This window comes from Chrysochloris asiatica, unplaced genomic scaffold (genome assembly GCF_000296735.1).
Source record: "Chrysochloris asiatica unplaced genomic scaffold, ChrAsi1.0 scaffold00310, whole genome shotgun sequence".
Lineage (NCBI taxonomy): Eukaryota > Metazoa > Chordata > Mammalia > Afrosoricida > Chrysochloridae > Chrysochloris > Chrysochloris asiatica.
In genome coordinates, this window is record NW_006408828.1 from 2531925 (window position 1) to 2559021 (window position 27097).

Here is a 27097-nt window from a genome sequence, read left to right on the forward strand (position 1 = left end):
GCACCACCAGGGTCTAGGAAACTCTGTGGGGGCCATTCCACTCGTGATCTGACGGCATACAACAAAAACGTGGTGACCATGCTGGGCTTCTCTATGAAAACATGGGCACCCAGCGAGCTCCCTTTTGGGACTCAGCGAGATTTACACTAAAGCCAGATGCCCCTGGGCTTCGAGGACCTGTGGCCCAGGTCAGAACTGAATCCAGACACCTGACAGTATATGGTTTAGCTCTTTATTTCTCCTTTTATCAAAACTTGCCGTAGCTGGGGGCCAAGAGGAAGTAAAAAATTACCACAAATATTCCCCCACCCCCATTCCCAGTTAGTCACCCCACTCCACCCCTACCCAAGGTTTTGGATTCAAAGCTGGGCACACATGATCATCTCTCCCCACCCTCAGCCTTCTCCCAGCAATAAATACAGGTGACCGTGATTCAATGAAACCACAACTGATTTCTCCATCTTGAATGCCCCCCAAGGGGACAAAAAAGGGACAAAAGAAGTTTAATGTCCATCCCCTCTTAAGGAAGAATGGAAACTTCTTTCTCCCCAGGGACAGGGGAAGTAGAGCCCCTGTCAGAATTACAGCAGCTCTAGAAGGTACCAGGACAGGAAGGGCAGGACCAGAGGGAAGAGGATGCTCCCCAGCAGCCTCACTCCTTCATCCATTCACCCCTCACCAGGGAAGGGTGGTCCCAGTGTATCAGAGGGGCAAAAGACGGGGAGGGCTGGGAAGGAAAGGCCAGAAGGAAAAAACAAACGGAGGGAGAGCACTTTGGTGGGGAGGAAAGGAGCCCTGAACTTACTGCCCTCATCTTCCAAGAAACAGCCTCCACACCCAAGAGGCGTGAGAAGACAGGATCTGGGGAAGGACATCCAGCCCCCGACAACACACACACACATACACACACACACACACAGAAGGAGCAAAGGAGGGGAAGCAAGGGCCCTGTGGTCCCCAGGTCTTCACAGATGATGTGCTCCACTTAGAGCAACTGGATGCTGGAGGATGAAGGGAAAGGCTTGGTGTCAATGAAGTGGGAGAGGTCAGGAGATCACACAAGGAATTCGGGACCCAGGGGCAGCCCTCTCCTTCTGTCTGAGTCTTGGGGTAAGAAAGGTAAAGCCTGGGGAGGCTCCAACTCCAAGGCAGAAAGAGTAACCACCACAGCACACCCTCCCCAATCTGGAACAGCCCCGGGGTTATCGCAGGTGGATGCTCCAGTCAGATGAGACATTGACCCCAGGCTTGCGTAAGGTCAGCACAGAGGTCTCAGGGTCGTGCTGGAAGGACAAGCGGCTTTCAGGAGATCCTGGGGAAAAACGTAAGAGGCCACTGTCAGAGCAATCGCGTGGCTGGTCAGCTGCCTGGTAAGCCAGCTTGTTTCTCACTAGCAAGTCCATCCCCAACCCCCCATGTCCCCACATTCTTTACCTTTAGTCTGAAGGATCACAGCTGCTGGCTTTCCGGCCCCTATTATCACCACCCGCTCAATCCAGACTGGTGTCTCAAAGTGGCCTTTGGGATCTGCTGAGCTGGAGGGAGGGGGAGGAGCCATCAGAGCCGCAAAAAGAAGAGGTGGAAGCGAGGTCAGGATGTCCGGAAGAGCCCGGGGAACTGGCCTCAGGGAGAACAGGCACCTCAGTACCTGGAGATGAGGGTGTTGCCTGAGAAGGAGAACCGCCGCAGCAAGAACGCATGGCGTGTCTGGTAGTTGAACGTGTGTCCATCATCCAGGAAGAGCTCTCCTTGTGCTGTGCCCTGAGCAGAAAGCAGGACAGATGAGCCCCGTAGCCAAGGGAAGCCAGAGCTACAGCTCAGAGGACCGAGTCCAGGGGGCAGGCTCCCTGCCTGGGAACTCACTTGGGGACTGAGAGCAACAAAGAGCGTGATGGGGTCTTCCTTCATGCAGTCTGAGGAACGCCGCACTCGCATCCACCGAGGCACGATTGTCCCTCCACGCTGGAACACGGGGATCTAGAGCAAGAGCAGCACTGGCATGAAACCACTCCTCTGGCCCCCCTCAGGCCCCTCTGGGTCTTTTGCTTTCACCCATCTGTGCCCACGTTAAACAGGACCCCTGAGGATACACTCTCCCCTGTCTGGAAGCTGATGGTGCTGGCCAAGAGGGCCAGCCACACTCACGCTGCTTAGCGTTACAGGCAGATACAAAGTCTGGGGGCCATGATGCTTCTGGTAGCTCTGCGTGTCATACCATACCTGTGGGCCAAAGAGAGATGAAACTGGCTTACTCAGTGCCCAGGGGCCCCCACTCCACCTTTCCTCACCCCACCCTTTCTGAACTTACCTCCCCCTGGCCAGGCAGATAGATTTGTACACCATGCGCCCCAGCATCAGATACAGGGTGAACCAGCAAGGCATCGCCTAAAACATCCCAAGGCAGAATCAACCCTGAATAGAGGGGCTTCATTCCCACCAGCATGCCTGCCTTCCACCTCCTTCCCTGGGCATCCAGACGTATCCTCACAGATGCTTACTTCTTCTAGCCCTATCCCAACCCCGAGCAACTGCCCACCCCTTTCTCACCAAGCAGGAACTGATCGTCTATACTGAAGGTGGTCACATCCTGAGGATACTGCACCCACAGGGGTCTAGGATGGAAGGAGGACAAGAAGGGAAGATTGACTGTTTGGGCCTAAGCCAAAGCAAGAATGGGCGGTCAGAATGGCACCGGAGCGCGCAGCCAGACTGCAGGGCTCAGCTCCACAGTGAACCCGTCGCTCCATCACCAAGCTGCCTAAGCTGCATTTCCACACTGCATTCATTCCCTGCTCTGCAACACACTCCCACACCACGACTGAAGGGGACCATTCATTTTACTCTCCAACTTCGAATCCGACCCTTCCCTCTCATTCCTGACCTCTGAGACACTGGCTTTTTTCTATTCCTGGAGCACAATAAACTCATTTCCACCTCAGGATTTTGGCACTTGCTATCTCTTCTGCTTAAACAGGACTTGTGGCACTGCAGGATAAGCACTGAACTGCTAACTGCAAGGATGATAGTTCAAAGCCACCATCCACGCTACAGGAGAACATGGAGGCTTTCTGCTTCCTCAAGATTTACAATCTTGAACAGGGGTGTTATGAGTTAGAACCAACTTTATGTCCCACTGCCTAGTTTTACTCAAAGAGTTTGTCACTGTTTGCAAGTGTCTTATGTATATATCAGACTAAATTCTTGTTTGTCTTCCTCACTAGAAGGTAAGTTCCACAAGGATAGGATGCCCGTCTTCTCGTAGGCGCTGGGGATACAGTGATGAAGAATGCCTGGCACACAGGAAGCACTCCATAAACGTTTACTGCTGCAATTGATCCTCTTTAGTGTCACCTTCACTCTTGACCATGAAATCAGATTTACAAGGCCTTGGTGGGTTCCAAAAGAGGCCCAAAGATATCCCAAGCCAGCTCAGCCCCCTCTACACAGACCCAACCAACCAATCGCCTCACCTCATGACAGGAACCCCTTCACGGTGGGTCTGATAGAAGAGGGTGTACCAGAAGGGCAGCAAGGAATACCGCTGTCTCAAGGCATCTCGGATGATGTCATGATATTGAGAAGGTAACAGCCATGGCTCTCGCCGCCCAGTGTCCAAGTGGGCATGTGCCCGGAAGAATGGCTGGTAGGCCCCCATCTGGTACCAGCGCACAAGCAGTTCTGGCTCTGGATTTTTGAAGAAGCCGCCCACATCCGCTGAAAGGGGGGAAGAAGAAAGCAGGTTGGAGAAGAGGGTGAAGTAGGGATGCTGTCCAAGGCTTCCTCCTGGACACTCTGCAATCTTGGTGTGGGCCCTAAGCCTTGCTCCCTCCACCTTGCTCCTCTCCCACCAAACCCACATCAACTTGCACCTCCTCTTACCCCCACAAAAGGAAAGGCCCACCAGTGCCAAGCTGAGACACATAGGGATGGAGATCTTCAAGTGGTCCCACTCGGCAGCATTGTCCCCTGTCCACACAGCTCCTGAGGAAGCCAAGAGAAGGAAAAGTGGAAGGGCCAGCCTTTTAGAGCGCAGATCTCTCCCACCTGCCATCTGCTCTGAGCTCCCCAGGACTCCGCTGAATCCCAAGAATACAGGAATGGCCCCGGACCTCCTGTGGCTTGGTTCCCCTACAGTGCACCAATGGGAGGGTGCAGGGTGCCAGGCTGAAGTTTGCGTGGATTGCTCAGAGCCAGACCAAGGCCAATAGCTCCTCCGATCTGGCTCTCATCCCTCAGCCACAGCTCCCATCTCTAAATCTTACCAAAGCGCTGGGAGCCAGCGAAGAAAGCCCTGCTCAGGACGAAGGGGCGTTCTATGCCCCCAGAGCGCTGTACCAGCCCATCAGCTGTCGCCATGTGCTAGGCGGGAGAGGAGGTGCAGTGAGAACCAAAGTCAAATGCATCACGTTCCCAGCGCTCCCTGGGGGTCGCCATCAGCCCTCCTTCCCCAGTCCTTCTTTACCACGTAGAAGCCATAGATGTTATGCACGTCCCGGTGCTCCCAGCCTCCGTAATGCTGGGCATCCTTGAGCATGGTGACTTCAGGGCCATTGAAGACAGATGGTTCATTCATGTCATTCCAGACATAGAGGTTGGGAGCTGAGCCCTGGGGACACAAGGCAGATTAATGGAGTTCAAAAGACCAACTGTCAGAGCAGTTTTATCAGAGCCTTTTCCAGACCAGCCAGGCCCCTAGAACCTTAGCAGGCACTAACCAAAGCAGGGTCACCAGACAGTGGCGGCCTCAGGGAGGCAGAATGAGAAAGACAGATGCAGGTAGGGTGCAGCACGAGACCCATTCCTTCCCTACCTCATAATTGTCAAAGCTGAACATGTTCGCCCACCAGGCCCTCATTGTGGGATTAGTGAAGTCAGGGTAGCCAGCTGAACCTGGGAGAGGGTAAGGGTGGCTTGTCAACCCTTCCGGGACACAACAACCATGACTCTACCGCTACCGCCCTGCTCCCCCAAGGCCGGAGCCTGGATTTTGGACCTGCCTACCTGGCCAGCACCAGCCCTCATAGTCAGAGCCATCCCGGGTTTTAACATACAATCCCTGATTTCGCAGCTCTTCGTGTACCCGGTAGCCAGAGTCCACCTTGATGTGGGGGTCCACAATGGTCACCAGCTGAGGGCAGGGCACATGGGTGGTCAGAGTCTCAGGCCTCAGTCTCCCCCAGAGCAGACTGGCCCCGCGGCTGCAGTTCTTTTACCTTCCTCCTCTTGGCGGCCAACTGCTCGAGCATGGTGAGGGGCTGGGGGAAGCGGCTGGGGTCCCAGGTGAAATACCGCTTGCCATCAGCATGTTCAATGTCCAGCCAGATGACATCGCAGGGCAGGTTGTTGTCATCAAAGCCCTGATCTACTTCCAGCACATCGGCCTCGTCCCGGTAATTCCAGCGGCTCTGGTGGTACCCCAGGGAGAAGAGCGGAGGCAATGCCTGGGTCCCTGCAGGTTCAGCGAGGGATGGGTCACAAGGGGGTGCTGAGCCCAACCTAGGGCCAATGGGGACACCAAGAAGTGGAGGTGTGCTAGAGGGCTGGCAAACAGACTAGGGGACACCTAGTACCTGTGAGACTAGCGTACTGCCGGAAGACGTCAGTGACAGAGGGCCCGAGCAGCAAGAAGACATCAATGATGCCACTCTCCGACATCCAGCGCACGTCTGTCTGGGGCGTCTCCCCAGAGCCCTGCAGGTAGTCCAGCATCTTCCCAAACAGGGTCTGTACAGGAGGGCTGGGTAAGGCCCCACAGTGCCCTCTCATCCCACCCACTTTCCTCCTCAGAGCCCTCACCTCCTCAGGGAGGCTCTACCTGACCACCCCACCTCAACCACGAGATGAGTTTCTTCCTCAGAGCCTTGGAGCCCATTCAGACTCATGGCAACCTTAGAGAGTGGAGATCTGCCCCACTGGGTTTTCTAGGCTGCATTCTCTATGGGAGCAGCTCACCATGTCTCTTCTCAGAGAGAGCTGGCTGCTGGGCTCGAACCACCGGCCTTCTGGCTAGTACCTGAATGCTTAACCACTGTGCTACCAGGGTCCTTGTTTGGCACTGACCACCTCTGAAGTGAAGCTTTGGTGTAGCGCTGTGGGATAATGCGCTGGACTGCAAAGTCATTTTGAATCACAAGGTTGGTGGTTCAAGCTCACCAGCTGCTCCTTGGAAACCATATACAGGGTTGCTGAGCCTGAAAGGACTCAACAGCACTTAACAACAATCTCTGAAGTACATTGCCTTCTTTGTTACCTGTCTTCCCTTCTATCCCCAACACCCAGAAAAATGCCTAGGCACATAATATGCACTCAGTCATCATTCATCAATGCGTCTCCAGTCCAGAAAGGCAAATGCCTTCCCCTGGGTGTGTCTGGGAGTGACTGGGGAACTAGACCCACGGCTATACCACCGCCTCTCACCTCTTCCAAGTGCACGCCCCTGGCTGGCCCACCCGTCTCCCTGTCTTTCCCAGCGTTTGCACACACCTTCCCCGCCGTGTTGGAGGAGATGTCAACCCAGGTCTCAGCGGCGTTGAGCCAGAAGATGCCCAGGTCCCGCTGGGGGTTGTGTGCAAGGAGCACAGGCACAGAGCCGTACAAGGCCATGGGGTTGTACAGTTCATACTGGAACACATCCAAATTGTAGAGGCGATATGGGTCCCCACCCCTGCAGACAGAAGAGGGACCTGGGTGAATGACTGCAGTGCTAGCCCACAGATTAAGGTAAGGGGTATGAATACCATCCCTTTGCCCTTTTTCTCAGAGATGCCTTTTGATCACCAAAGGTGATGTGGGCACAGGAAGTGATCCCTGCTCATTTAGGGTATCCAATCTGCATGCACATCCCCACAGCCTCTGACTTCCCTCCTCCTGTTTTCTGAGGTCACCATGGGACTCACTCAGTGACCTTCAGCCTCAGATTGTCCCCATGCTCAGGGATCCCATACACATGCTCCATTCCTGGCAGCGAGAAGTCCAAGCCCACGGATGTAGGCCCTGGAAGGAAAGCAGAGGGCAAGCTGCAGAGTACCTGCCAGGCCGGCCCCTGCAGCCCTGCCCCAGGCCGGCCCAGGCCCTCACCGTAGGGCTTGCTGTCAGAGTGAGTTTTGAATGTCTCCTCCCAGGCTCCTGGCTCATCTTTCTCTGCCTTCTCCTGGGTCTCCTGCGGCTGTGAAGAGGACCACTCCCCAATCACATCCCACCCTTCCCATGTTCAGAGTCCCACCCCCAAGGGTGAGACTAAACTCAAGTTTCTTGTAGGCCTTCTCCTGCGGCCTCCCAGCCACTCCTATCCTCCACTGGCCCACCCACTCCCCTGCCCCCTCTTCCCCATGACTTGCCTGGTCACCATCCCCAGGTGTTTCCTCGGGCTGGGCCCCATCGCCCTCAGCTGGGTCTTTTGATCCTTGCCTGGAAGGTAGGAGAGCTGTCTGCTCCAATCCAGAGGGGGCAGGGACGAGGGGCTAGTGGAAGGAGGGGTAGGGGAATAGAGAGCCAAGGGTCCAAAGGAACGAAGGCATTGGAGAAAGGGACTAAATGTTAAAGCATGAAGAGGGACACCCCGTGAGCAGGCGAGTGTGCACAGGATGGGCAGAGAAGAGGAAGGAGACAAGTAAATGCCACCAGGAGGTGCCTTCCAGCCTCGGCCAGCATCCCCAAAGAGATAGGCAGGTGAGCTGGGAGGCCTGTCCAGGCTCTGATGCCTCCATTGAGACTCTGGCTCCAAACGCCCTCTTGGGGCCTCAGCTTCCTGGCCTGACACACAGTGAGTGGGTCATATCACAATAAGCATGGGGACTCCAAGGAGAGGTTCTGCCAAAGAACACTCACTACCCAGAGTAGCTGGCAAGCAGCTCTACCCAGAGCCTCAGTTGCATCCCAGTCAAGAGCCAAGCAGCTTCTCCACCCTTTGGCAAAGCAGAAGGTTCCCTCTGGTTTTTGAGGACTTCCAATGTTTCAGCTTTCTTCTCCCAGGGAGGCTCCCAGCCAGGGGACAGGGCACCGAAGGCCAGAGAGCACAGAACTGGCAATGGGGAGTGAGTAGAGGGCAGGGGGTCTGGGCAAGTCCCCTGGGGGGCAGAGCAGGGGCAGGTGAGGGCAAAGGAACAGATACAGTACCAGTGGTCATGGATTTACCTAGAGAAAAGGTTCTTGATCTTATCCCATATGCTACCGAGCGTGACACTAACTTTATCCGAGAAACTGGGGCAGGAGGAGATGGGTAGGGAAGGGGAAAAGGAGGCACAAAACCAACACAAAAACAGAAACAGAAAAGTGAGTTTCAGTCGACAAACTTCCAGAGATGGGGGAAAACAGAAACCAAAAAACTCAAACAAAAAAGCAAGAAAATAAATCCGGGAAATGTGATGATGTGAGAAGGGGAAGAGGGAGAGGCAGGCCAGGCAGGCCTCTTGGAGGTGGTGCCCGGGGTACAGCTTGGGGGCATCAGTGACTGCCTCGTCTGTAAACGAGACGACCCAGGTCTGGTTTCTACACTCCCTGATATACAGCTTCTTCCAGCCCCACCCCATACCTATCTGTCTTGCCACCTTACCTGCTCTTCCCAAACTCCACAACAACCCTAGAATCTTCCCCACCAAGTTCCCTGAAGTCGCAGCCCGTGTATAGACTCACGAGACCCTGGGGGCCCGCTGGTGTTCAAAGGCCAGGAGTCCTCGAGCATTGACACTGAGCAGCAGGCTGCGGTCCTCCAGCAGGTCGAGGCGGAACGGCCGGGCGGTCAAGATGATTTTGTAGGGCCCCTCTGCCACCGTTAGCTCCACACTGTTGTCGTCACGGCCAGAGACAGAAAGCCTAGGAGATCATGGAAACCTCTCGTCTGAATGCCCGCATAGCTGCAGACTACAATTCCAGAGTGTTCTGACTACTCACCGTTCCTACCTCTACCGTGCACAACCAACCATTCCAGACCGATCGTGGCTTCAAATTTCAAAGTAAAAGCTTTGGGGAAAAAAATAGATACCAACATTTTTCTGAACTTAAGAATTCCTTATCCACAACACAGAAAAACACTAACTATACAGTAAAAGATTTGACATTTGACTACATTATGACCAAGAATTTCTGTTCATCAAGACATCTTCAGGGCCATCAAAAACAGAAACAGTCTAAGAAAGACAGTCTAGAGGTGCCTAAGCGAGACATGGCACATAAATGTCATGTGGTGTCCTGTATGAGGTCAGGTAACAGAGAAAAACTAAGAAAAAACTCAGGTAAAAACTCAGAAAAGCTGAATAAAGTATATTAAGTACCACTGAATCAGTTCCAACTCATAAGAACCCTATATAGGGCTTCCAAGCTGAGGCTGGTAGGTTTGAACCAGTGACTCATCCTATAGCGACAAACCAGAATTTTGATAATTTCTTTTGGTTACAGTGATTCTGTGTATACCTTCCATCTTCTGTTGACACTTTTCTGCATCATTCAAGATTTTGCCCATAGAATCCTTCAATAATTACAAGTCAAGGCTTGACTTTTTTCTTCAGTTTTTCAGCTTGAGAAATGCTCTGTGTGTTCCCTTTTGGTTTTTAACTCCAGAACTGTGCATATTTGATTGTAATACTTGATTTTGTCTTCTCAAGCTGACCTTTGAAATTTTCTGTTCAGTTCCTTAACGTCTTCATTTCTTCTATTCGCTTTAGCATCTCTCGCTGGAGATGGAGAGCAAGTTTCAGAGTCTCTTCTGACATTCATTTTGGTATTTTCTTTCTTCCTTGTCTTCTTAATGACTTCCACTTTCCTTCTGTGTGATGTTCTTCGTATCATTCCACAACTCTTCTGGTCTTTGATCATTAGCGTCTAATTAATCAAATCTGGTCTTGAGATGGTCTCTAAATTCAGGTAAGACGACTTCAGGATCATATTCTGGCTCTCAAGGACTTTTCATTTTCTTCAGGTTCAACCTGAACTTGCATGAGTAACTGGTGGTCTGTTCCAGTCTGGCCCTGGCCTTGTTTTGGCCGATGGTGTGGAACTTTTCCACTGTCTCTTCCCACTGATGTAGTCGATCTGATTTCAGTATATTCCATCTGGTGAGGTCCATGTGTACAGTTGCCGTTTATGTTGTTTAAAAAAAGGTATTTGCAATTAAGAAATCATTGGTCTTGCAAAACTCTATCTTGAGATCTCCAGCATCATTTCTATCACAAAGGCCCTATTTTCCAACTACTGATCCTTCCTCTTTGTTTCCAACCTTTGCATTCCAAGCACTAGTAATTATCAATACATCCTGATTGCATGTTTCATCAATTTCAGACTGAAGATGGTGGTAGAATTCTTCAATTTCATCACCGGCCTTAGTGGTTGGTGCGTAAATTTGAATAATAGAGGTATTAATCAATATTAACTGGTCTTCCTTGTAGGCACATAGATATTACCCTACCATAGACAGTATTGTACTTCTAGATCCTGAAATGTTCTTTTTGACGATGAAAGCAACACCATTTCTCTTGAATTTGTCATTCCCAGTAAACCATACAATTGTCAGATTTAAAGTAGCCAATAGCAGTCCATTTCAGCTCACTAATGCCTAAGATGGAGTCCTGGTGTGGCACTATGAGTTAATGCACTGGACTGTAAAGTCGTTGGAACTGCAAGGTCAGCAGTTCAAGCTCACCATCTGCTCCTTGGAAGCCCTATGCATGGTTGCTATGGGTCAAAACTGACTCAACAGCACTTAACAACAACGTCTAGGATGGAGTCCTGGTGTGGAGCTATAGATAAGCCCTGGATTGCTAATCACAAGGTCAGCAGTTCAAACTCACCAGTCACTCCTCAGAAACCCGATAAAGGGTTGCCATTGAGTTGGAACCAACTCAACAGCATTTAACAACAACAATACCTAGGATATTGATATTTATGCCTTCCATTTCGTTTTTTGCTTTGTTTTTTTTTTTTCCTTAAATGTTTTATTGTGAATTATGTGATAGTTTACATGGGAGAGCATTGGTTTTATATTCATTCTATCGTATAGCGTCTCATTGCCATGGTTACAATCCCCTCCATGCAATCCTTCCCCCATACCCCCCAGGTCTTCAGCACACAGTCGTTCTCCCTCTCTGGATCTAACCATTTCATTTTTGACAACTTCCAATACATTCGGGTTCTGGTTATTTATGGATGTTTACAGCAGTCCTGGTGTATGTAGCACTGTGAGCTAATGCACTGGACTGCAAAGTTGTTTAAACCACAAGGTTGGTGGTTCAAACTCGCCAGCCACTCCTTCGAAACCCTATACATAGTTGCTATGGATTGGAAACAACTTGATGGCACTTAACAATAACAACAACAGTTGTTTCATAGTCCTGGTGTGGCGCTGTGGGCTAATGTGCCAGACTGCAATGCCGTTTGAACTGCAAGGTTGGTGGTTCAAGCTCACCAGCTGCTCCCTGGAAACCCTATATAGAGTTGCTATGGGTCGGAACTGACTCAACAGCACTTAACAACAACAACAGCTGTTTTAGAGTCCTGGTGTGGCGCTGTGGGTTAATTGCTGGACTGCAAAGTCGTTTGGGCCGCATGGTCGGCAGTTCAAGCTCACCAGTTGCTCCTTGGAAACCCTATGTAGGGTCGTTATGGGTCAGAACCAACTCAATGGCACTGAACACAACAGCTGTTTCACCTCATTTTGAGTTGTGCCCCATCAGCAAATGAAGGTCCCAAAAGCTTGACTCCATTTGCATCATCATTGTCAACTCTACTTCGAGGAGGCAGCTCTTCCCCAGTAGTATTTTGCGTGTCTGACAACCTGAGGGACTCATTTCTCGGCACTATATATGACAGCGTTCCACTGGTTTTCATGTTTTCAGCAGCTCAACATTCGGCAGTAGAAGTAGTTTGCCTCCCTTCATCCTAACGTTAGTCTGGAAGCTCTGCTAAAACCTGTCCATGGGTAACCCTGCTGGCATTTAAAATATCATTGGCATAATTTCTAGCATCACAGTGACATGAGAGCCACCACAGTTTGACAAGCCGACAGACAAATGGTATCAGTTTACGTATCTTTAATATATATTTGTGGTGTCAGCAGTATGTGTCTTTGATATGAATCTGTATAGACAAATAATAAATAATAAAACATTAGTACCTAGATTATTTGGGAGAAAGTTGAGGCTTTCTACTCCTGTAAAGATTTACAGCCTTAGAAACCTTATACAAGTTAGGAATCCTGGTATGGCACTGTAGGATAAGCACTGGACTGCTAACCACAAGGTCGGAGGTTCAAACCCACCAGATACTCTTCAGAAACCCTATACAGGGTTACTATCAGTTGGAACTAACTCAATGGCACTTAACAACAACAACAACAAGTCAGAACCAACTCAGTGGTGCACCATAACAACTAGCTAATGAATTCTTACAAACCACAAAAACAAGATATCCTCAAAGGAAAATGGACCTAAGTTGTGTTGTGAATTTCCATTACAGAATAGTAAAACCGAATGAGAAATAAACCTTACAAAGAGGCTTAATGAGAGGGACTAAGAGATAGTAGCCAGGAGGCAGACTTGCAGAAAGTGCCCTGTGGTGGTATAAATTATAATATATGCCTGAGTGTTTTGTTTTGTTTTTTTTTTAAAGAAAGAGCTCAAGTGAATAGAGAGAAATACTGTTAACTGATGGTACACGGAGGGGATTGTAATCATTGTGATAAAACAACTTGTATGATTTGTTGAAAATAAAACTGATGATCTGCCCTGTGAACTTTCCATTCAATCAATCCACAATAAAAACTTAAAAGAAAAAAGAGGCTTAATGTCATTGATGAGCTGGGATGGACAGCTAAGCGAAGACCACAAAACACCATTTTATACGAATTCCCAAGTGTTGGAGACAGGATCTCTTATAAGCTCCTGGTGGAGATGAGAATTGATGCAAGCACTCAGCCTTATCTTAGAATAGCGAGTAATCATTCTACCCTACCAACCGCAATGCTGAGTTCCTCTCACCAAAGAAAAGATCCTATCCAAGGACTACAGGAGCCATGCACAAGAGTGCTCACGGAAATGGATAAATAAGTTCATACACCATAGTTTAGACACCAGTGGAAAAGAATGCTAGCCAAGCATACAGGGATCAAAGTTGATTAGTGGTTACCAGGGGCAGGTAAAAGGGAAGAGAAAAGGCAGGAGGGCTTCAATGCTTAGAAGACACTGAGCTTGTTACCATAAAAACCCACTGCTGGTGAGTGGATTCCAGCCCAGAGAGACCCTAAAGGACAGAGGAGAACTGCCCATAGTGTTTCCAAGGTTATAAATCTTTTAGAGAAGTAGCCTGCCTCATCTTTTTCCCACAGAGGAACTGGTGAGCTTCAACAGCTGATCTTTTGTTAGCAGGTGAACACTTTAAGCACTAAGCCACCAGGGCTCCTGAGCTTCTGCTAAGGGCGATAATACAATTTGGAACAGATAAGGGTGAAGGTTGAATAACATGATAAACATAATTAACAATACTAAACTGTGTATGTGAAGGCCATTGAAGTGTCAAATGTTTTGTTACATATATTTAACCCACAAATGAACCAGAAGCACATGCAGCAGAATTAAATGAAAAAAAGAAATCCCAGAAAACTACATTCAGTAAAATACTCTATAAAATTCAAAAGCCAAAACCATGTAATTTACGGATAAGGCATACGCTGGAATATGTGTATACATACATACATACATACATACATACATACATACACACACACACACAATGAAACAGTAAGAACACAAAAACAAGGAAATGATCAAACTTCAGAGTAACAATTATCTCTGGGGGAGCCATAGGTACAGGACCGTGGGCTGAGTGGAGGGCTTATAGGTGTTTATTACACTATTTTCTAAATTACTTAATAAAGAGAGAGCTATGTGTGAAACCGGAGTCCAGGTGTGGCACCACAGGATAAGCACTCAACCTCAAGGTCGGTTTAAACTGCAAGGCTGACAATTCCAACTCACCAACTGCTCCTCGGAAAACCTACATAAAGTTGCTAGGAGTCAGAACTGACTAGAAGGCACCTAACAACAAGATGTATGAAACTGAGTCCTGGATGGCAATGCAGGATAAACACTGGACTGCTAACGCAAGGTTGGTGATTCAAACCCACCAGCTGCTCTTCAAAAACCCTACAGCTGAGTAGGAACCAACTTAAGGGCACTAACAACAGCAACGTCTGCAACGGGGATGCTAGTGTACCCTGACCCAGGACTTTGAATAATTCTATTCTGAATATCTGAGATAAAAGACATGGAGGAAAGAAGGAAGGAGGCAAGCTCTGTACCTAGTTTACTTCCTCTTGTATCAGCTGCACCGGGCCCGTTTGCTGAATGGAGTTTTGGGTACAAGAGAGAGTAAGTTCTCTAACTGAGGAGGCGATAGAGAAGGGTTAAAGAAGCGGCAAGATCCTAGTCAGACAGGACCCCGTGTGGACGAGAAAGGGAGCCACGCAAGAAAGCTTCATCAGGAAAGAGAAGTGGGCTACAGAGACGGCTAGGTTTCTCAGGAGAGATTTACCGTGCTGTGGGGGGGTCGGCCACCAACACGTCTGGCACACGGTACCGGGGCCGCCTGGGCTCCAGCTCATCAATCCTGATCCGAGTCATGTTCTTTTGAAGCCCCTGGAGCTCCAGCACCAGCAACACCTGTAGAGGGCCAGAGGTTTGGACCAGAGCTTTCCAAAGGAGAGGCAAGAGCGTGAAATGCCCTCTGACCCCATTCCTTTTTGAGGGGTCTCCACCTCAGCCTTTCTCCTGAGGAAACTGAAATCTGAATTCTTCACAAAGTCCAAGTCCCAAGAATAGGCTGGGGCAGAATGTCGGCTACAGGTTTCCCCTTCCCAATTCACCCCTCAAATGTTTCCCCACCCCCACCAGACTCTTCTTCGTCTCCTCTGACCTTGGTGACCTCGTTGATGAGATGGACTGTAAGGCCATCAGGACCAAGTTGCAGAGAGTCGAGCAAGGCTCGGTATGGAGAGAGGCCTGGCTGTAGGCTTCGCTGCCGCCTGCCAAGGAGAATGATTCAAAGGAAAGGTGAGAGGGCACACCCCAATGGCCCTGGGCCCCTCTTACCACCTGCAATGTCCCCAGGTCCCTTCATGTGCCACAGATCCCACCCTCCTGGAAGGAATATCATACTTGCAGAAGGAACTCTCTTCACAGGTCTTAAAGTTGCTTCTATCCACAGCCAGGGTAATTCCCAAGCAGAACCCTAAGCAAAATAGTACCAAACCTGGCCCAGACCTTTGGAGAAAAAGAACAAAGACATGTAACAGTCAGCAGAGGGTCAGGAAGGGCCCACTCTCCCCTTCAGAGACACAGGCTTCTTCTTCCTGCCAGTCCTAGAAAACAGCTCACAGGAAAACGGGGTTGAAAGAGATGGGGACAAGGGGCAGGCTCACTCACACCTTCCCTTCACAAGGCAGAGGAAGTGGCCAAAGGTTCTCTGGCCCTCAGAGGCTCTGGTGTTGGCGCTGGTTACATCAGCCTCTCAGAGGAAGGAACAGAACAGCACTTCCCCGGGGAAGTGGTGGTACCATGTGCATGGGACTGAGAAACAAAGCAAGTGGGCCGTTCCACAGGTTAGCAAGTTAGAGACACAACCTCCAGAGCCTGCCAGTCAGTTCCCAGGGCTTCATCCCCAGACCCTCTAGGCATCACGCTTCTCTATCTCTGTTCCTTTATCGCCAAAAGGATCACCACCATAGCTAGTTACCCAGGTCTGAGAAGAAGAGCAATCCTGAGCCTAATGGGCCCTCACAGGCCTGGCTACTTCTCAACTCTATCTGGTTCCTACTCCCTCAAAGCTTCTCATCAGCGGTTTTTAAAAGCTCCCTAAACAATTCTAAGGAACCGGCAGGGTTCAGAACTGCTACTTCCCATGTGCTATTTTATGAAATCCTCACAAAGATCTCTTTTTCCTTAATTTCACTGTTCTCTTGATGAGTGTAGCACTGAGAAAACTGAAGCATACAAGAATAAATAAGTTGGGAGGTTGGCAGAGGATAAACGAAGGTAGTGGAAAACATGGAAAGGAATGCAAGCGTTAAAGTGAATAGAGGGAAATACTGTTAACAAATGGTACATGGAAGGGATTGCAATCACTGTAATGAAATGAAGTATAGAATTTGTTAACTGTAAAAACTGATGAGCTGACCTGGAAATCTTCACTAAATTTACAATAGAAAGTTTTTAAAAACAAAAAGAAGAACTAACTCATCCAAGATCCAGTAGCTAGTCAGGAAGGAGCCTGGATGGAACTCAGCTCGGCCTGACTCCAGGAACCACGGACTTAGCTATGATGCACAATTTACTTCACTGCTCACTAACAGGAGACACTGGGTCTTCCACATGGAGGACCATCACCCCAACCATCACTTCCCCAGCATGCCATCTCAGGACAGAGCAGATGCCCTGGCCCAGTGTCCAGGTAGAATGAGAACTGCGTGCCATAGCAGTTCTTGGAAGTAGACTGACAGGCCATAGTCTGAAAGGTGCAGTCATACATTCTTCATAAAATCTGATACAAGAGTTCTTTCTCAGTTTCTCTTTAAAAAAATCCAAGAACCTGTAGTATGAGTAACGCTGATGGAAGCAGTTCAGGGGCACACTCTGAGACAAATGCACCAAACAGGAACAACAGCAAAAAACTAGGCTTCTTCTAAGCCACAGAATGTGGCAATCTGCTAATTAAGTGGGTAACCAAGAGTGGTATGCAGCATCAGCCTCCATACCTGATTGATGCTAACTGTAGAGAAAATCAGCAGCAAGGGGAATCCAAGATACAGTAAGCTTTCCAGTTCCAGAATGTGCAAAGAACAGAATTCAGACTGTGCCACATTTAGCCTGTGAGGAAAACACCAGGCACGTGTGGACTGAGGCTAGCAAAAGCAAACCAATGGATGGCTACCAGTAAATTCAGCAAGGAATATGGCCCAATCACAGCTCCTGAGAAGTAAGGCCCGACCCCAGGTACACCCAGAGCAGCAGCTATTATTAGTTGTTGTTGTTATGTGCTGTGGAGTCGGTTCCGACTCATAACGACCCTGTACAGGGTTTCCGTGGCTGTAAATCTTTACGGGAGCAGAAAGCCTCCTCTTTCTCCCGCAGAACAGCTGATAGTTTTCTAACTGCTGACACTGAGATTAGCAGAGCTACGCTACCAGAGCTATTAGAAGTACTACGAGCAAACACCCTATTTGCCCAGTCTATAAAAGGGGTTTGAAGAGATGCCAAGGGATCAGGACGGCTAGGAAATCTTCCAGATAGGACCTGGGGGAAGGCCAGAGGAAATCAGGAATGGCCCTGAACCCCCGGAGTGAGGGATGGTCACATGTCAAAGGTCAGGGTTGGTGGAAGGACAAGAGCACCCATTTACTGTTTCCGTTCACTGGCTCCCAGAGGTTACGATTCACGCCTCTCCCAAGCCCAGTGCAACCTAACGGTCCTGCTCAATGTTTTGTGGGGCTGGGGCTGTGCTTCGAATCCTTTCTTCCATAATACAACTCAAGAGCGTGGGATCACCCATTCCAGTACATGTTGTGTTTGAGCGACATCATCCAGGCGGCGTGTGAACTAACTGGATCCTGCCCCGGCCCGGCCCGGCCCCCGTGGACACCGAACAAGCTCGGAGTGGTGTCCACGTGAAGACGATCAGGGCAGGGCAGGGCAGGGTCCGGGGCTCGGCGGGTAGGCGCGGGGGACAGGACGAGTGGTGCCGTCTGCCGCGGGGCAGCAGGCTGCGTGCCCGGGACCGGGGCGCGTCTCGTCCCCCGCCCCGGCCCCGCGCACTGCAGGAAGCGGCCGCAGTCGCCGAGAGAGGGCGGAGGCCGAGAGGAGCCAAGGCCAGGCAGAGCACAGCTGCGGCCTTGTGGCGCCGCCGGCCTGAAGCGCGGAGTCCCAGAAGTCAGGGCGCTCAGCGCCGAGCAGATCTACCGCAGGGAGGTTGGGGGCGCCTGAGGCCGCCTCCAGAGGGACAAAGGGCTCTCGCGAAGCCGGAGGTGGCAAAGTGTCAGAAGACCTGACAGGAAGGACAGCTATGGGGTTTGAGGGGACTGGGGGCGTCCCGGGCGCGCCCCCGGGTTCCGGGCTCCTCACCGCCTCCTACGCGCCGCCACTGCCGCTACCGCCGCCATCTTGTGCCGGGTTTGCTCTTTGACCCCGGACCTCCCCTCCCCCCGCACGCGTTGAGCCACGTATCTTAGCACCCGCCTCTTCCGGCTTTCTGATTGGCCCGGTCAGAGCACCGCCCCTCAGTTGTCGCATTGGTGGAGAGTGTGCTCTAAACGCTGGGCGGAGCCGTGCAGACTGCGGCGCGCAGTCTGACTTTGCGCGCTCTCAAATTGGCCTGCCGCTCTATAGGAAACCGTCTATAGGCTGCCTGAGTCTGAACAGACTCGATGGCACTTAACAAGCAGCATCAGACAGAGGCGCTGGACTGTTTTTCTCAACACGGCAAATTTTATTTAAGGAAAAAAAAAGTGTGGGAGGAAAAAAGTGACAGCGCTCTTTGGGCGATGGGCCTAGAAGAGAAACTTGCACCCTTCCGCCGCCCCCTAGCCCCATCTCTGTCTCCCAGCCCACACTCCCTTGGCTCTGGAGCAATGAAAAAAGTCTATGTCCCCTGTCGAAGGAGGGTGGCTGGTAAAGGCGCCTGGAAACGGCCAGAGAAAAGGCCCAGGCGGTCAATGTTGCGGTGAAGGACACTGTGCAGCACAGCCAGATGGGCTCCCCCGTCCCCCCCACCTTCTCTAGAAAAGTCCCGGATGAACCGGCCCCGCTCTGACTGGAAGATGAACTTCTGGGGCAAAGGCCCATGCTCCCGCAGGAAGCCCCAGACACTGAGTAACAGCAGGCGCACCTCAAAGGGTGCCAGTTGGCTAAATACCTCGTGCATGTTGCCCAGAGCTGGTGGCAGTAGGCTGCCCTCAGCCATGACAGCCACCAAGGTACAGGACGCCTCCAGCTGCCAGGGGGAGTGGGCTGTATCGGGGTGGCGAGAGGCTTCCCAGTGACCCAAGAGAGCGGCCAGCAGCCCCCGCAGGAGCACGGAGCAATAGCACAGGGCCGGGGGAGCGGCCGCCACCAGCTTCAACAGCTCGAAGAGCAAGGGCTGTTCCCGGAAGCGGCGGCCAATGCGGAGATCCCGCTCCACGGTGGCCCGGGCGTGTTCCTCCGGGGGCCAGGCCAGCTCAGCGCCAGCCGCGTCTGGACACACACTCTCCACCATGGTCACTGCCACCGCTTTGGCTGCTTCCGGGCTCAGGGTGGGGCCTCCCCAGAAGTTCCCACCTTCAGTGCCCCCCGGGGCACTACAGCAGCGCACCAGGAGGCTGAGGAGGCTCTGGGTGTTATAGATTATATCCTTCCGATTCCTTGACTGGACCAACTTGGGAGGTTTTAGGCCGCGACCGATGACTCCAGCATGGAAAACTGACCAAATCCCTCCAGGGCCTGGCACTGCTGCAGTGTGCCGCCGGTTCGTGTCTAACAGGGAGGCAGAGGCCAAAGAAGCAGAGACCATCGAGAGCGTCTCATTGTCCTCATCCATTTCCCCTCCAAACAGCTCCGTGTTGCCCCGATGTAAGGCTCCCTCAACTAGCAGCTGCAGGACTGCCTTGAGCCCCGCAGGGGAGGTCTGCGAGAGGCGGGTGAGAAGTTGGGAGGCAGAGGCGACACCTGGGGGGCCATGCAGCCTTAGGGAGGCAAAGAAGTGATGCACCCCCGCTCTCACCAGGCCCAGGAGTTGGGAGGAGGCTAGGGATTCTGGAGGAAAGGGACAGATGGCTAACAGGGAGGTAGCAGCTTCAGCTACTTCCTCTTCAGGATGTAGCAGGAGAGGAGCCAGGTCAGACAGTTGGGCTGAGGCTGACTCCCCAAAGCGGGCCCCTAGGGCTGCAGGGCCCTCACCACCCTGCTGCTCCCACCCCACCAGCAAGGCCAGATTGCGCAGGAACCTAGCGGTGAAGGGAGACTGCAGAGTCCCTGCATGCACCCAGGCCAGGCAGCTTCGGCAGGCCAGGGGCAGGAGACCAGAGAGGCTAACCACCAGCCCTGCATATAACTGGGTGGCCAGACTCAACTCTTCAGGGCTCCGGGCCCGGCTCAGTAAGTGGCCCAGGGCCTCTGGTCCACAGCTAGGCCGGGTATAGACGGAGAGCAGCCCCAAGAGCTGGTGCTGCCAGAGGAAGCGCTTCCGTTCCAGGCGTAAGGTCTCTCCACAGAGCTCTCCAACATGGTTCCTTAGCGCATCTAGGAAGGGCACAGGGCGGGGTGGTGGTGGTGGGCCCAGCACCCCCTCCCCAGGAGATCCTCCTCGATGATGCACCAGTTTTTGCAGATGCAGCAGCAGCAACTGGATCAACCGGTCACAGGCCTCACGCACAGTGTCTGGCACAGCCAGGCCTGGGGTGGTGATGACAGATGCAGGCATAGCTGTGTCCACCAGGAACTGCAGCAGGCGGTAGGCACCTGCTCCAGAGGCCTGGCTCACCAGGTGCACGGCCAGGTTCAGCATGTTGTCCAGTTCTTCTCGGGGGAACCCTTGCAAGTGCTGTTGCAGCTGGCTCAGCACAGCAGGGGGTTTGAGGCAATCTACCAGCTCTCCTGAGACGGTGCCCAGCAAAGCTGGGGACATGACTGCCAGCTGCAGGAGGAAGGGAACTGTGGCCTGAAGGGAAGGCTCCCCACTCCGGCCCCCTGCCGGCCCCCCTGCCAGGCTATCATGGAACATTCGAAGGAGCTCCCGCCGGATGCTGTCTCCATGGCGGGAGGCCAGGTGCCCTAGGATGCCCACAACAGAGGCAATCTTAGGCACCCGTTTCTCCCCAGGGATGGCAGGAGATCCAGGAAAGGAGTCTGCAGAGGGATTTTGGGAAGCGCTTCCACCACTCCCCCCAGCTCCACCTCCAGCCCCACTGTGGACACAGAAGTCTTTGAGGCCACAGGATAGGACCCGGGAGATGATGGTGCCAGGAAAAGAGGAGCCAATATGTGCTACAACCCAGTCAAAGTGAGGGGAATGTTGGACAGAGGTATCCAGCAAGGCATCGACGCAGGCGTCTGGACAGCTGCCAATGAGAGCCGAGAGGCACTGCACATAGATGTCCATTAGCGTGCGCGTGGCCCGGCAGCCCATCCACAGCTGCAGCAGCTCATTGAGAGAACCAGTGGCATGAGGCACACGCTGGTGCTGGCCCGAGTACGTGCTGCTCAGTTGCCCCATGAGGTCAATGGACCACGCGCTAATCACAGGCGCCCAGGCCTTCGGGTTGGCCCGGATAAAGTCAGACAGCACCTGCTGAACTTCCTGTACCACATCCTCTAGACCAGGTCCCCCAGCAGGGACGTGAGAAGATGGGGGTGGGCGGAGGTGAGGTGGGCCAGCCACAGGGCTTTCATCCAGGGCAGCCAGGTGGGCCCGGACACTCTCATCAAAGACACCTCGCAAGTGGTCAAGCACAGCAGCCCGGGCAGGTGGCAAAGAGCGGAGGAGAAGAAGACCACAGCGCGCATGCTCCCGAGCCGAGAGCTGGTGGCCCTGAACGGGGTCTACACCAGTAAGAAAAGCCTTGATTTCCTGGGACAGCTCCTGAGCACTATAAGGAAGCAAGAGAAGAATGCTGTGAGATACTGGGCAAGTCATTTCCTCTCTACATAAATTAGGGATAATGTTCACACCAGTTCACTTCCATCACACTAATCCACTCAATAAACGTTATTCAGTTAATACCAACATTTGATAACTCCTAGGTGTCAGAGACTCTTTTAACTGCTTTATAATCTAACAACCCAATGAGGTAGGCGCTAGTATGATCCCATTTTACAGATTTAAAAATCTGAAGGTGAGTAGTCTTTCTATAAACTCCAAGAGGACAGGAACTGCTTCTATGCTTAACAGTGAATCCCCTTCCTTCATAAAGGAAGTACTCAGTAAATACCTGTTGAACAGAATTTGTTGTTGTTAAATGCCATAGAGTCGGTTCTGACCCATTGCGACCCTGTATAGGGTTTCCGAGTAATGGCTGATGAACTTGAACTGCCGACTGTGGTTCAAACCGACTTTGCAGTCCAGTACACTAACCCACAGTGCCACACCAGGATCCCTTGAATAGAATAGGTATATTTTACATCACTATTACATTTGGTTTTAAAAATACTTTTCTACCTTTACCTCACAACCACTCCATAATAAAAATGCCCCTGAATTCTGCTCTTAATGAAAAGAATAGAGAGAGCTCTGGTGTGGCACTGCAGGATCAGCACTGGACAAAGAACCACAAAGTCATCAGTTCAAAGCCAACAGCTGCTCCTCGGAAACCCGATACAGGGTAACTATAAGCCAGAACCAGCTCAGCAGCACTTAACATCTTATTCCTTGGAGAAAGTAGTGGATCCTTATGAATAGCACTGTACTACAAACTGCAAGGCCCGCGGTTCAAGCCCACCAGCCAGTCCGAGGCTTTCTGCTACCACAAATATTTAAAGACTCGGTAACCCTATACAGGGACTGCGCTATGAGTCCGAATCAACTTAAAGGCACTTTAACAACAAAATCTTATTCCTTACCGAGTTCTCTCTCCTAACACCTGTTTCTTCTCATATTAAACAAGCATCCTAACAATCCTCCACTTGCACTCCAGTACATCACAACCTTCGCAGTAGTCTCACTGTGCCTGGGATTCAGGATATCATAGAGCACAGGCAGGGACATGCCTTTCAACCCTCCCCTTGCCTAAACATATGGGTTCAGTCCTAAGATCCCGAAGTCAAAGTTAAGAGAGCAAGCAAAATCCTCTTGCTCTAAATCCCTTTTCTCCCCCAAAAGACAGCATCCTGGCAGACAATGTCATTCCTCCCAGGTTCCTTCACAGAAACACGCAAGGGGTGTGTCTCCTGTTCAAGTGTAACGGAAAGGCTTGAAGGAAGCATTCATTGGGTTTGGGGGCCGAGTTTTCAGGGCGTCTCAATAAAAGTGGGGACCTGGGTTTCCTTGGTTCCAACAGGAACAGGGCAGGTGGTTCCTATGAGTTCTGATATCCCCGACTCTGGGGAGAGCAGGGTCCGGGTCTGGGGTACCTAGGCAATGGGGTCTAGGAAGAGGAGAGACCGAGGTCATGGGAGACTGCGCTCTGGAGCCCGAAGTTTTTGTAAGGCAGCCCCTGAAGTCTGGGAAGACCCGATTAGGAATCCTCGAGAACCTTGACGCGAGTTCTCGAGGTAGGATCCGGATCTCTGCCGAGGAGGTTGGGGAGCGGCGCGGGACCGCGTGGCGGAGTAAGATGACAGGAGCTATGACTACCTGAGCGGCGCGGGACCGTGGGTGGTCGGGGCAGGCCCGGGAGGCCCTGGGGCCCCGGGAGGGTCACACAACGCGGACATCCCGGAGCCCGAGCCCAACCCCGAGGCGGGAGCGGCGGAGCGCAGGCGGCGCATGCGCGCTGATGGGGCACCCGAGAGGAACCCGCGACGCGGCCTCTCAGGAAAACTATTCCGGCGATGCGGCAGATCCTCAAACATTGGTTCCGCGCCGCGTCGGGGTCCTGGAGAGGAGGTGCAGCGATGACAACGTGAAACCGATCAGCTCTCAGCGAAAACACTTTTTCCAAAGGACCATTGACACACAGACTAACGCTAGCTGCATCCATTCGTATACGACATACTCAATCACAAGCTTTTAGAAAACGAAGCGCTAGAAATTAATCAAACTGTGATTAAAGAGAGATGGGAAGGGGAAAAACGGAAAAGAGACTGAAAGGAGAGAGTGCATATGAGAGGGAAAGAGAGGGAGAGAAAAGGGAGCCCCGAAATAAATAGGGCCAGCCAGACGGCAGGTGTCCTCGCAGTCAGGGGTAAGTAAACACAACCTTCTACCAGTTTCCCTTGTTTAGGCTTGGCTCTTTCCCCAAATTACCAGCATTGGGAGTTTCACTTAACTCACATTCCCATACCTGGCTAAGAGAGGAAACTTGGTACTATGTACTGAGCTACCTAATCCTCTCCTTTAAGTTAAGTGCCGTCGAGTCGATTCCGACCCATAGTGATCCTGTATAGGGTTTCCGAGGAGCCGCTGGTGAGCTTGAACCGCCGACCTTGCAGTTCAAACGACTTTGCAGTCTGGTTCATTAACCCACAGCGCCACACCGGGACTCCAATCCTCTCCTTAAGAGCTTCCATTCAACCGGTCTAGCTAGATCAAGCTCCACGTATTCCACTTACTTAATGTGAGTTTTTCTTAGCCTCTCGGCCTGGAAATGAGGGTGGTACAGCTACTTCACAAGGTTATTGCGAAATTTGAAAAATGGAGGGTCAACAAAAAAGAGGAAGACTCCCAATTAAATGGACACAGTGGCAGCAACAATGCGCTCAAACATAACAGCAGCAATTTTTAGGACGGTGCAGGACCGGGCAGAATCTCGGTTTTGTTGTGCACAGGGTCGCTATGAATCAGAACCGATTCTATGGCACTTAACAACAAGGTATTCCCTGTAGGATATTTAGAGCAGTATCTGCAATGGTAAACCCACTATGGTGGTGGTTGTTAACTGCCGTCGAGTGGGTTCGACTCAAAGCAACCCTCTATAGGGTTTGTGAGGAGCTGTTGGTGGATTTGAACCACTGAAATTGCAGTTCAAGCCAACCTTTTGGTCCAGTGCTTTCTCCTACAGCACCACACCATGATTCCAAGCACATTATGAGCTTGAGTTATCTTTCTTCAATGAATAAACTTTTTTACAACAAGGACTTTGTCTATTATGTTAAAAGCTATGTCCTTGTCACCTACAATACTGTATGTCTGGCATGTGGCAGATTCCTATTAAATAGTTGTTGAATGAATAAAAGATGAAGAAAATGGCAGCAAAGATCTAAAATCTGTACTACCCAGAAGGTTTCCCTCCTCTCACTGGAAATGTGAGAGGAACACCAGATGGAAGGTACAAAAGACATTTTTGTGGCTGTGCTTAGAAAACTCAACTCACTGCGCTTGTTAGGGGGTATGGAAAAATCTGGAGCCCAATCATGGAGGTGGTTGTACAACACGATTAACACAATATAGTGTGAAAAACGGAAGTGGTGGCAAATACTTTGTTACATATACGTTTACCAGAAGTAAAAAAAACAAAACCAATACATGCACTGAACTTGGGTAGAGGGTGTTGGAAATTCGGGGACATGGCTAATAGTGATGGTTTCACATGATCCCCATAATGTGACTGAATTAACTCCCTGTAAAAAGGAGGAAATGGCAATATTTCTCTTTCTCTGATTGCGGAGACCCTGGTGATGCAGAAGTTAAGCACTTGGCTTCTAACTGCAAGGTCATTGGCTTGAACCCACCAGCTGCTCTTTGGAAGAAAGATGTGGTAATCTGCTTCTATAAAAATGTATGACATGGAAACCCTATGAGGCAGTTCTCCTCTAACCTACAGGGTTGCTATGAGTCAGAAATTGACTAGGCAGCAGTGGGTTTTCGTTTGGATCTATCTATCTATCAGCTATCTTAAGGAGCTCTGGTAGCGTAGTGGTTACGAATTGGGCTGCGAACCAGGTCAGCAGTTTGAAACTACCAGCTGCTCCACGGGAGAAAGATGAGGCTTTCTGCTCCCATAAAGATTTACAGCCTCGGAAACCCTGTGCAGGGTCGCTATGGGTCAGAACTGACTCAATGGCACTTAACAACAACATCATGTATCTTGGGATCTCAAGGTCATTTGAATTACATGTTCAGCAGTTCAAACTCACCAGCTGCTCCTCAGACACCCTGTGCAGGGTTGCTGTGAGTCGGAACCAACTCAACAGCATTTAACAACAGCAACAAATCATCTCTCTTACAACTTTCAAAAAGGCTAAACCACTAATTATGGCTCTTTATTGTAGCGTAGTGGTTACGAATCCGGCTGCGAACCTTAAGGTCAGCGGTTCGAAACTACCAGCTGCTCCGCGGGAGAAAGATGAGGCTTTCTACTCCCATAAAGATTTACACCCTCGGAAACCCTGTACAGGGTCGCTATGGGTCGGAACCGACTCGATGGCACATAACAACAACAACAATTTGTTCGTAAGTTTTAGAAACTCAAGCACCAAGTGTGCCCACTATATACTAGTATTAAATATTGCTGTACTAAATATGGGTGGTCCTTTGAGAAGTCCCAGGGTTGTAGTGGGGTACATGTTGGGCTGCTAACCAAAGGTTAGCAGTTTGAATCTTCCAGCTGTTGTTTGGGAGAAAGACGAGACTTTTTTGCTTCCATAAAGATTTTCAGCCTCGGAAACCCTATACATGTCACTATGAGTTGCAACTAATTCGACAGCACTCAACCATCAGTAATCGCCACTCATAAAAGAAACAATTTCTACGCCTAGCTATGCCTCAAACTCATATCCCATACTTCCCTTCTTTGAGCCTCAGTTTCTGATCTGTTAAAAGGCTTTTGAACCAGATGCATATCTATCTGAGAGTATGGCTGTTAGACTAATGATTTAAGAATACATGAAAAGGACTTCAGACAGTGCCTGATGCTAAGTAAAATGCTTAAATAAAAGTTGTCAGTCAATGCCCAAGGAAATAGCAGTCAAGAAATCAAATGGCCTATTGCATTGGTCAAATCTGCTGCAAAAGATCTCTTAAAAGTGTTCAAAAGTAAAGATGATGTCACTTTGAGAAATAAGGTGGGCCTGACCCAAGCTCTGTTATTTTCAACTGCTTAGTGTGGCACTGTGGAATAAAGCACTGAACCCCAAGTTTGATGTGAACCATAAGGTTGGTGGTTCAAGCTCACCAGCCGCTCCTTGGAAACCCTCTACAGGGTCACTATGAGTCAGAACCATCTTGATGACACTTAACAATGATGTTGTTGTGACGTGCCATCGAGTCGATTCTGACCCATAGTGACCCTGTAGAGGGTTTCCAAGGAGCGGCTGGTGAGCTTGAACCACTGACCTTGCAGTGGGACTCCTTAACAACAATACATACATGCAAAATCTGTACAATGAATAAAGAAAGCTGAAGAAGAATGGATGCCTTTGAATTAGGATGTTGGCAAAGAGTACTGCCAGAAGAACAAATCTTTTGGAAGTACACCCAGAATGTTTTTTTT

The 27097-nt window shown here is 50.8% G+C and overlaps 2 protein-coding genes across 5 annotated transcripts; both read right to left on the reverse strand.

Annotated features, from left to right (window-relative positions):
* Window positions 1-1202: 1202 nt before the first annotated feature.
* Window positions 1203-18136, reverse strand: GANAB (glucosidase, alpha; neutral AB). Of its 4 annotated transcripts, XM_006875012.1 has the most exons (25): window positions 18099-18136; window positions 15141-15245; window positions 14899-15007; window positions 14518-14645; window positions 8632-8811; window positions 8134-8199; window positions 7338-7407; window positions 7078-7165; window positions 6897-6993; window positions 6484-6664; window positions 5571-5724; window positions 5214-5449; window positions 5002-5128; window positions 4811-4890; window positions 4463-4606; window positions 4263-4359; window positions 3880-3981; window positions 3471-3714; window positions 2548-2612; window positions 2309-2385; window positions 2146-2220; window positions 1864-1977; window positions 1649-1761; window positions 1435-1535; window positions 1203-1312 (listed from the first exon to the last, which is right to left on the reverse strand). In XM_006875012.1, exons 1-25 carry the CDS (start codon window positions 18134-18136, stop codon window positions 1203-1205), a joined length of 2901 nt encoding a protein of 966 aa, XP_006875074.1. The 4 variants fall into 4 exon arrangements, with proteins under 4 accessions (XP_006875074.1, XP_006875075.1, XP_006875076.1 ...); XM_006875013.1 differs by lacking the exon at window positions 8134-8199; XM_006875014.1 differs by lacking the exons at window positions 14518-14645; window positions 14899-15007; window positions 15141-15245.
* Window positions 18137-18442: 306 nt separating this feature from the next.
* Window positions 18443-23429, reverse strand: INTS5 (integrator complex subunit 5). Its single transcript, XM_006875016.1, has 2 exons — window positions 23302-23429; window positions 18443-21598 (listed from the first exon to the last, which is right to left on the reverse strand). Exons 1-2 carry the CDS (start codon window positions 23379-23381, stop codon window positions 18616-18618), a joined length of 3063 nt encoding a protein of 1020 aa, XP_006875078.1. The 5' UTR covers window positions 23382-23429; the 3' UTR covers window positions 18443-18615.
* Between the last annotated feature and the right edge of the window lie 3668 nt (window positions 23430-27097).

Coding starts and splice junctions, on each gene's coding strand:
- INTS5 (XM_006875016.1), bottom strand. CDS start 23,381: ATGTCCGCGTTGTGTGACCCTCCCGGGGCCCCAGGGCCTCCCGGGCCT. Junction 21,599..23,301: donor CACGGTCCCGCGCCGCTCAG/GTAGTCATAGCT, acceptor GCTTCCTTATAG/TGCTCAGGAGCTGTCCCAGG.
- GANAB (XM_006875012.1), bottom strand. CDS start 18,136: ATGGCGGCGGTAGCGGCAGTGGCGGCGCGTAGGAGGCG. Junction 15,008..15,140: donor GAAGAGAGTTCCTTCTGCAA/GTATGATATTCC, acceptor TCTCCTTGGCAG/GCGGCAGCGAAGCCTACAGC. Junction 4,891..5,001: donor TGAGGGCTGGTGCTGGCCAG/GTAGGCAGGTCC, acceptor ACCCTCTCCCAG/GTTCAGCTGGCTACCCTGAC.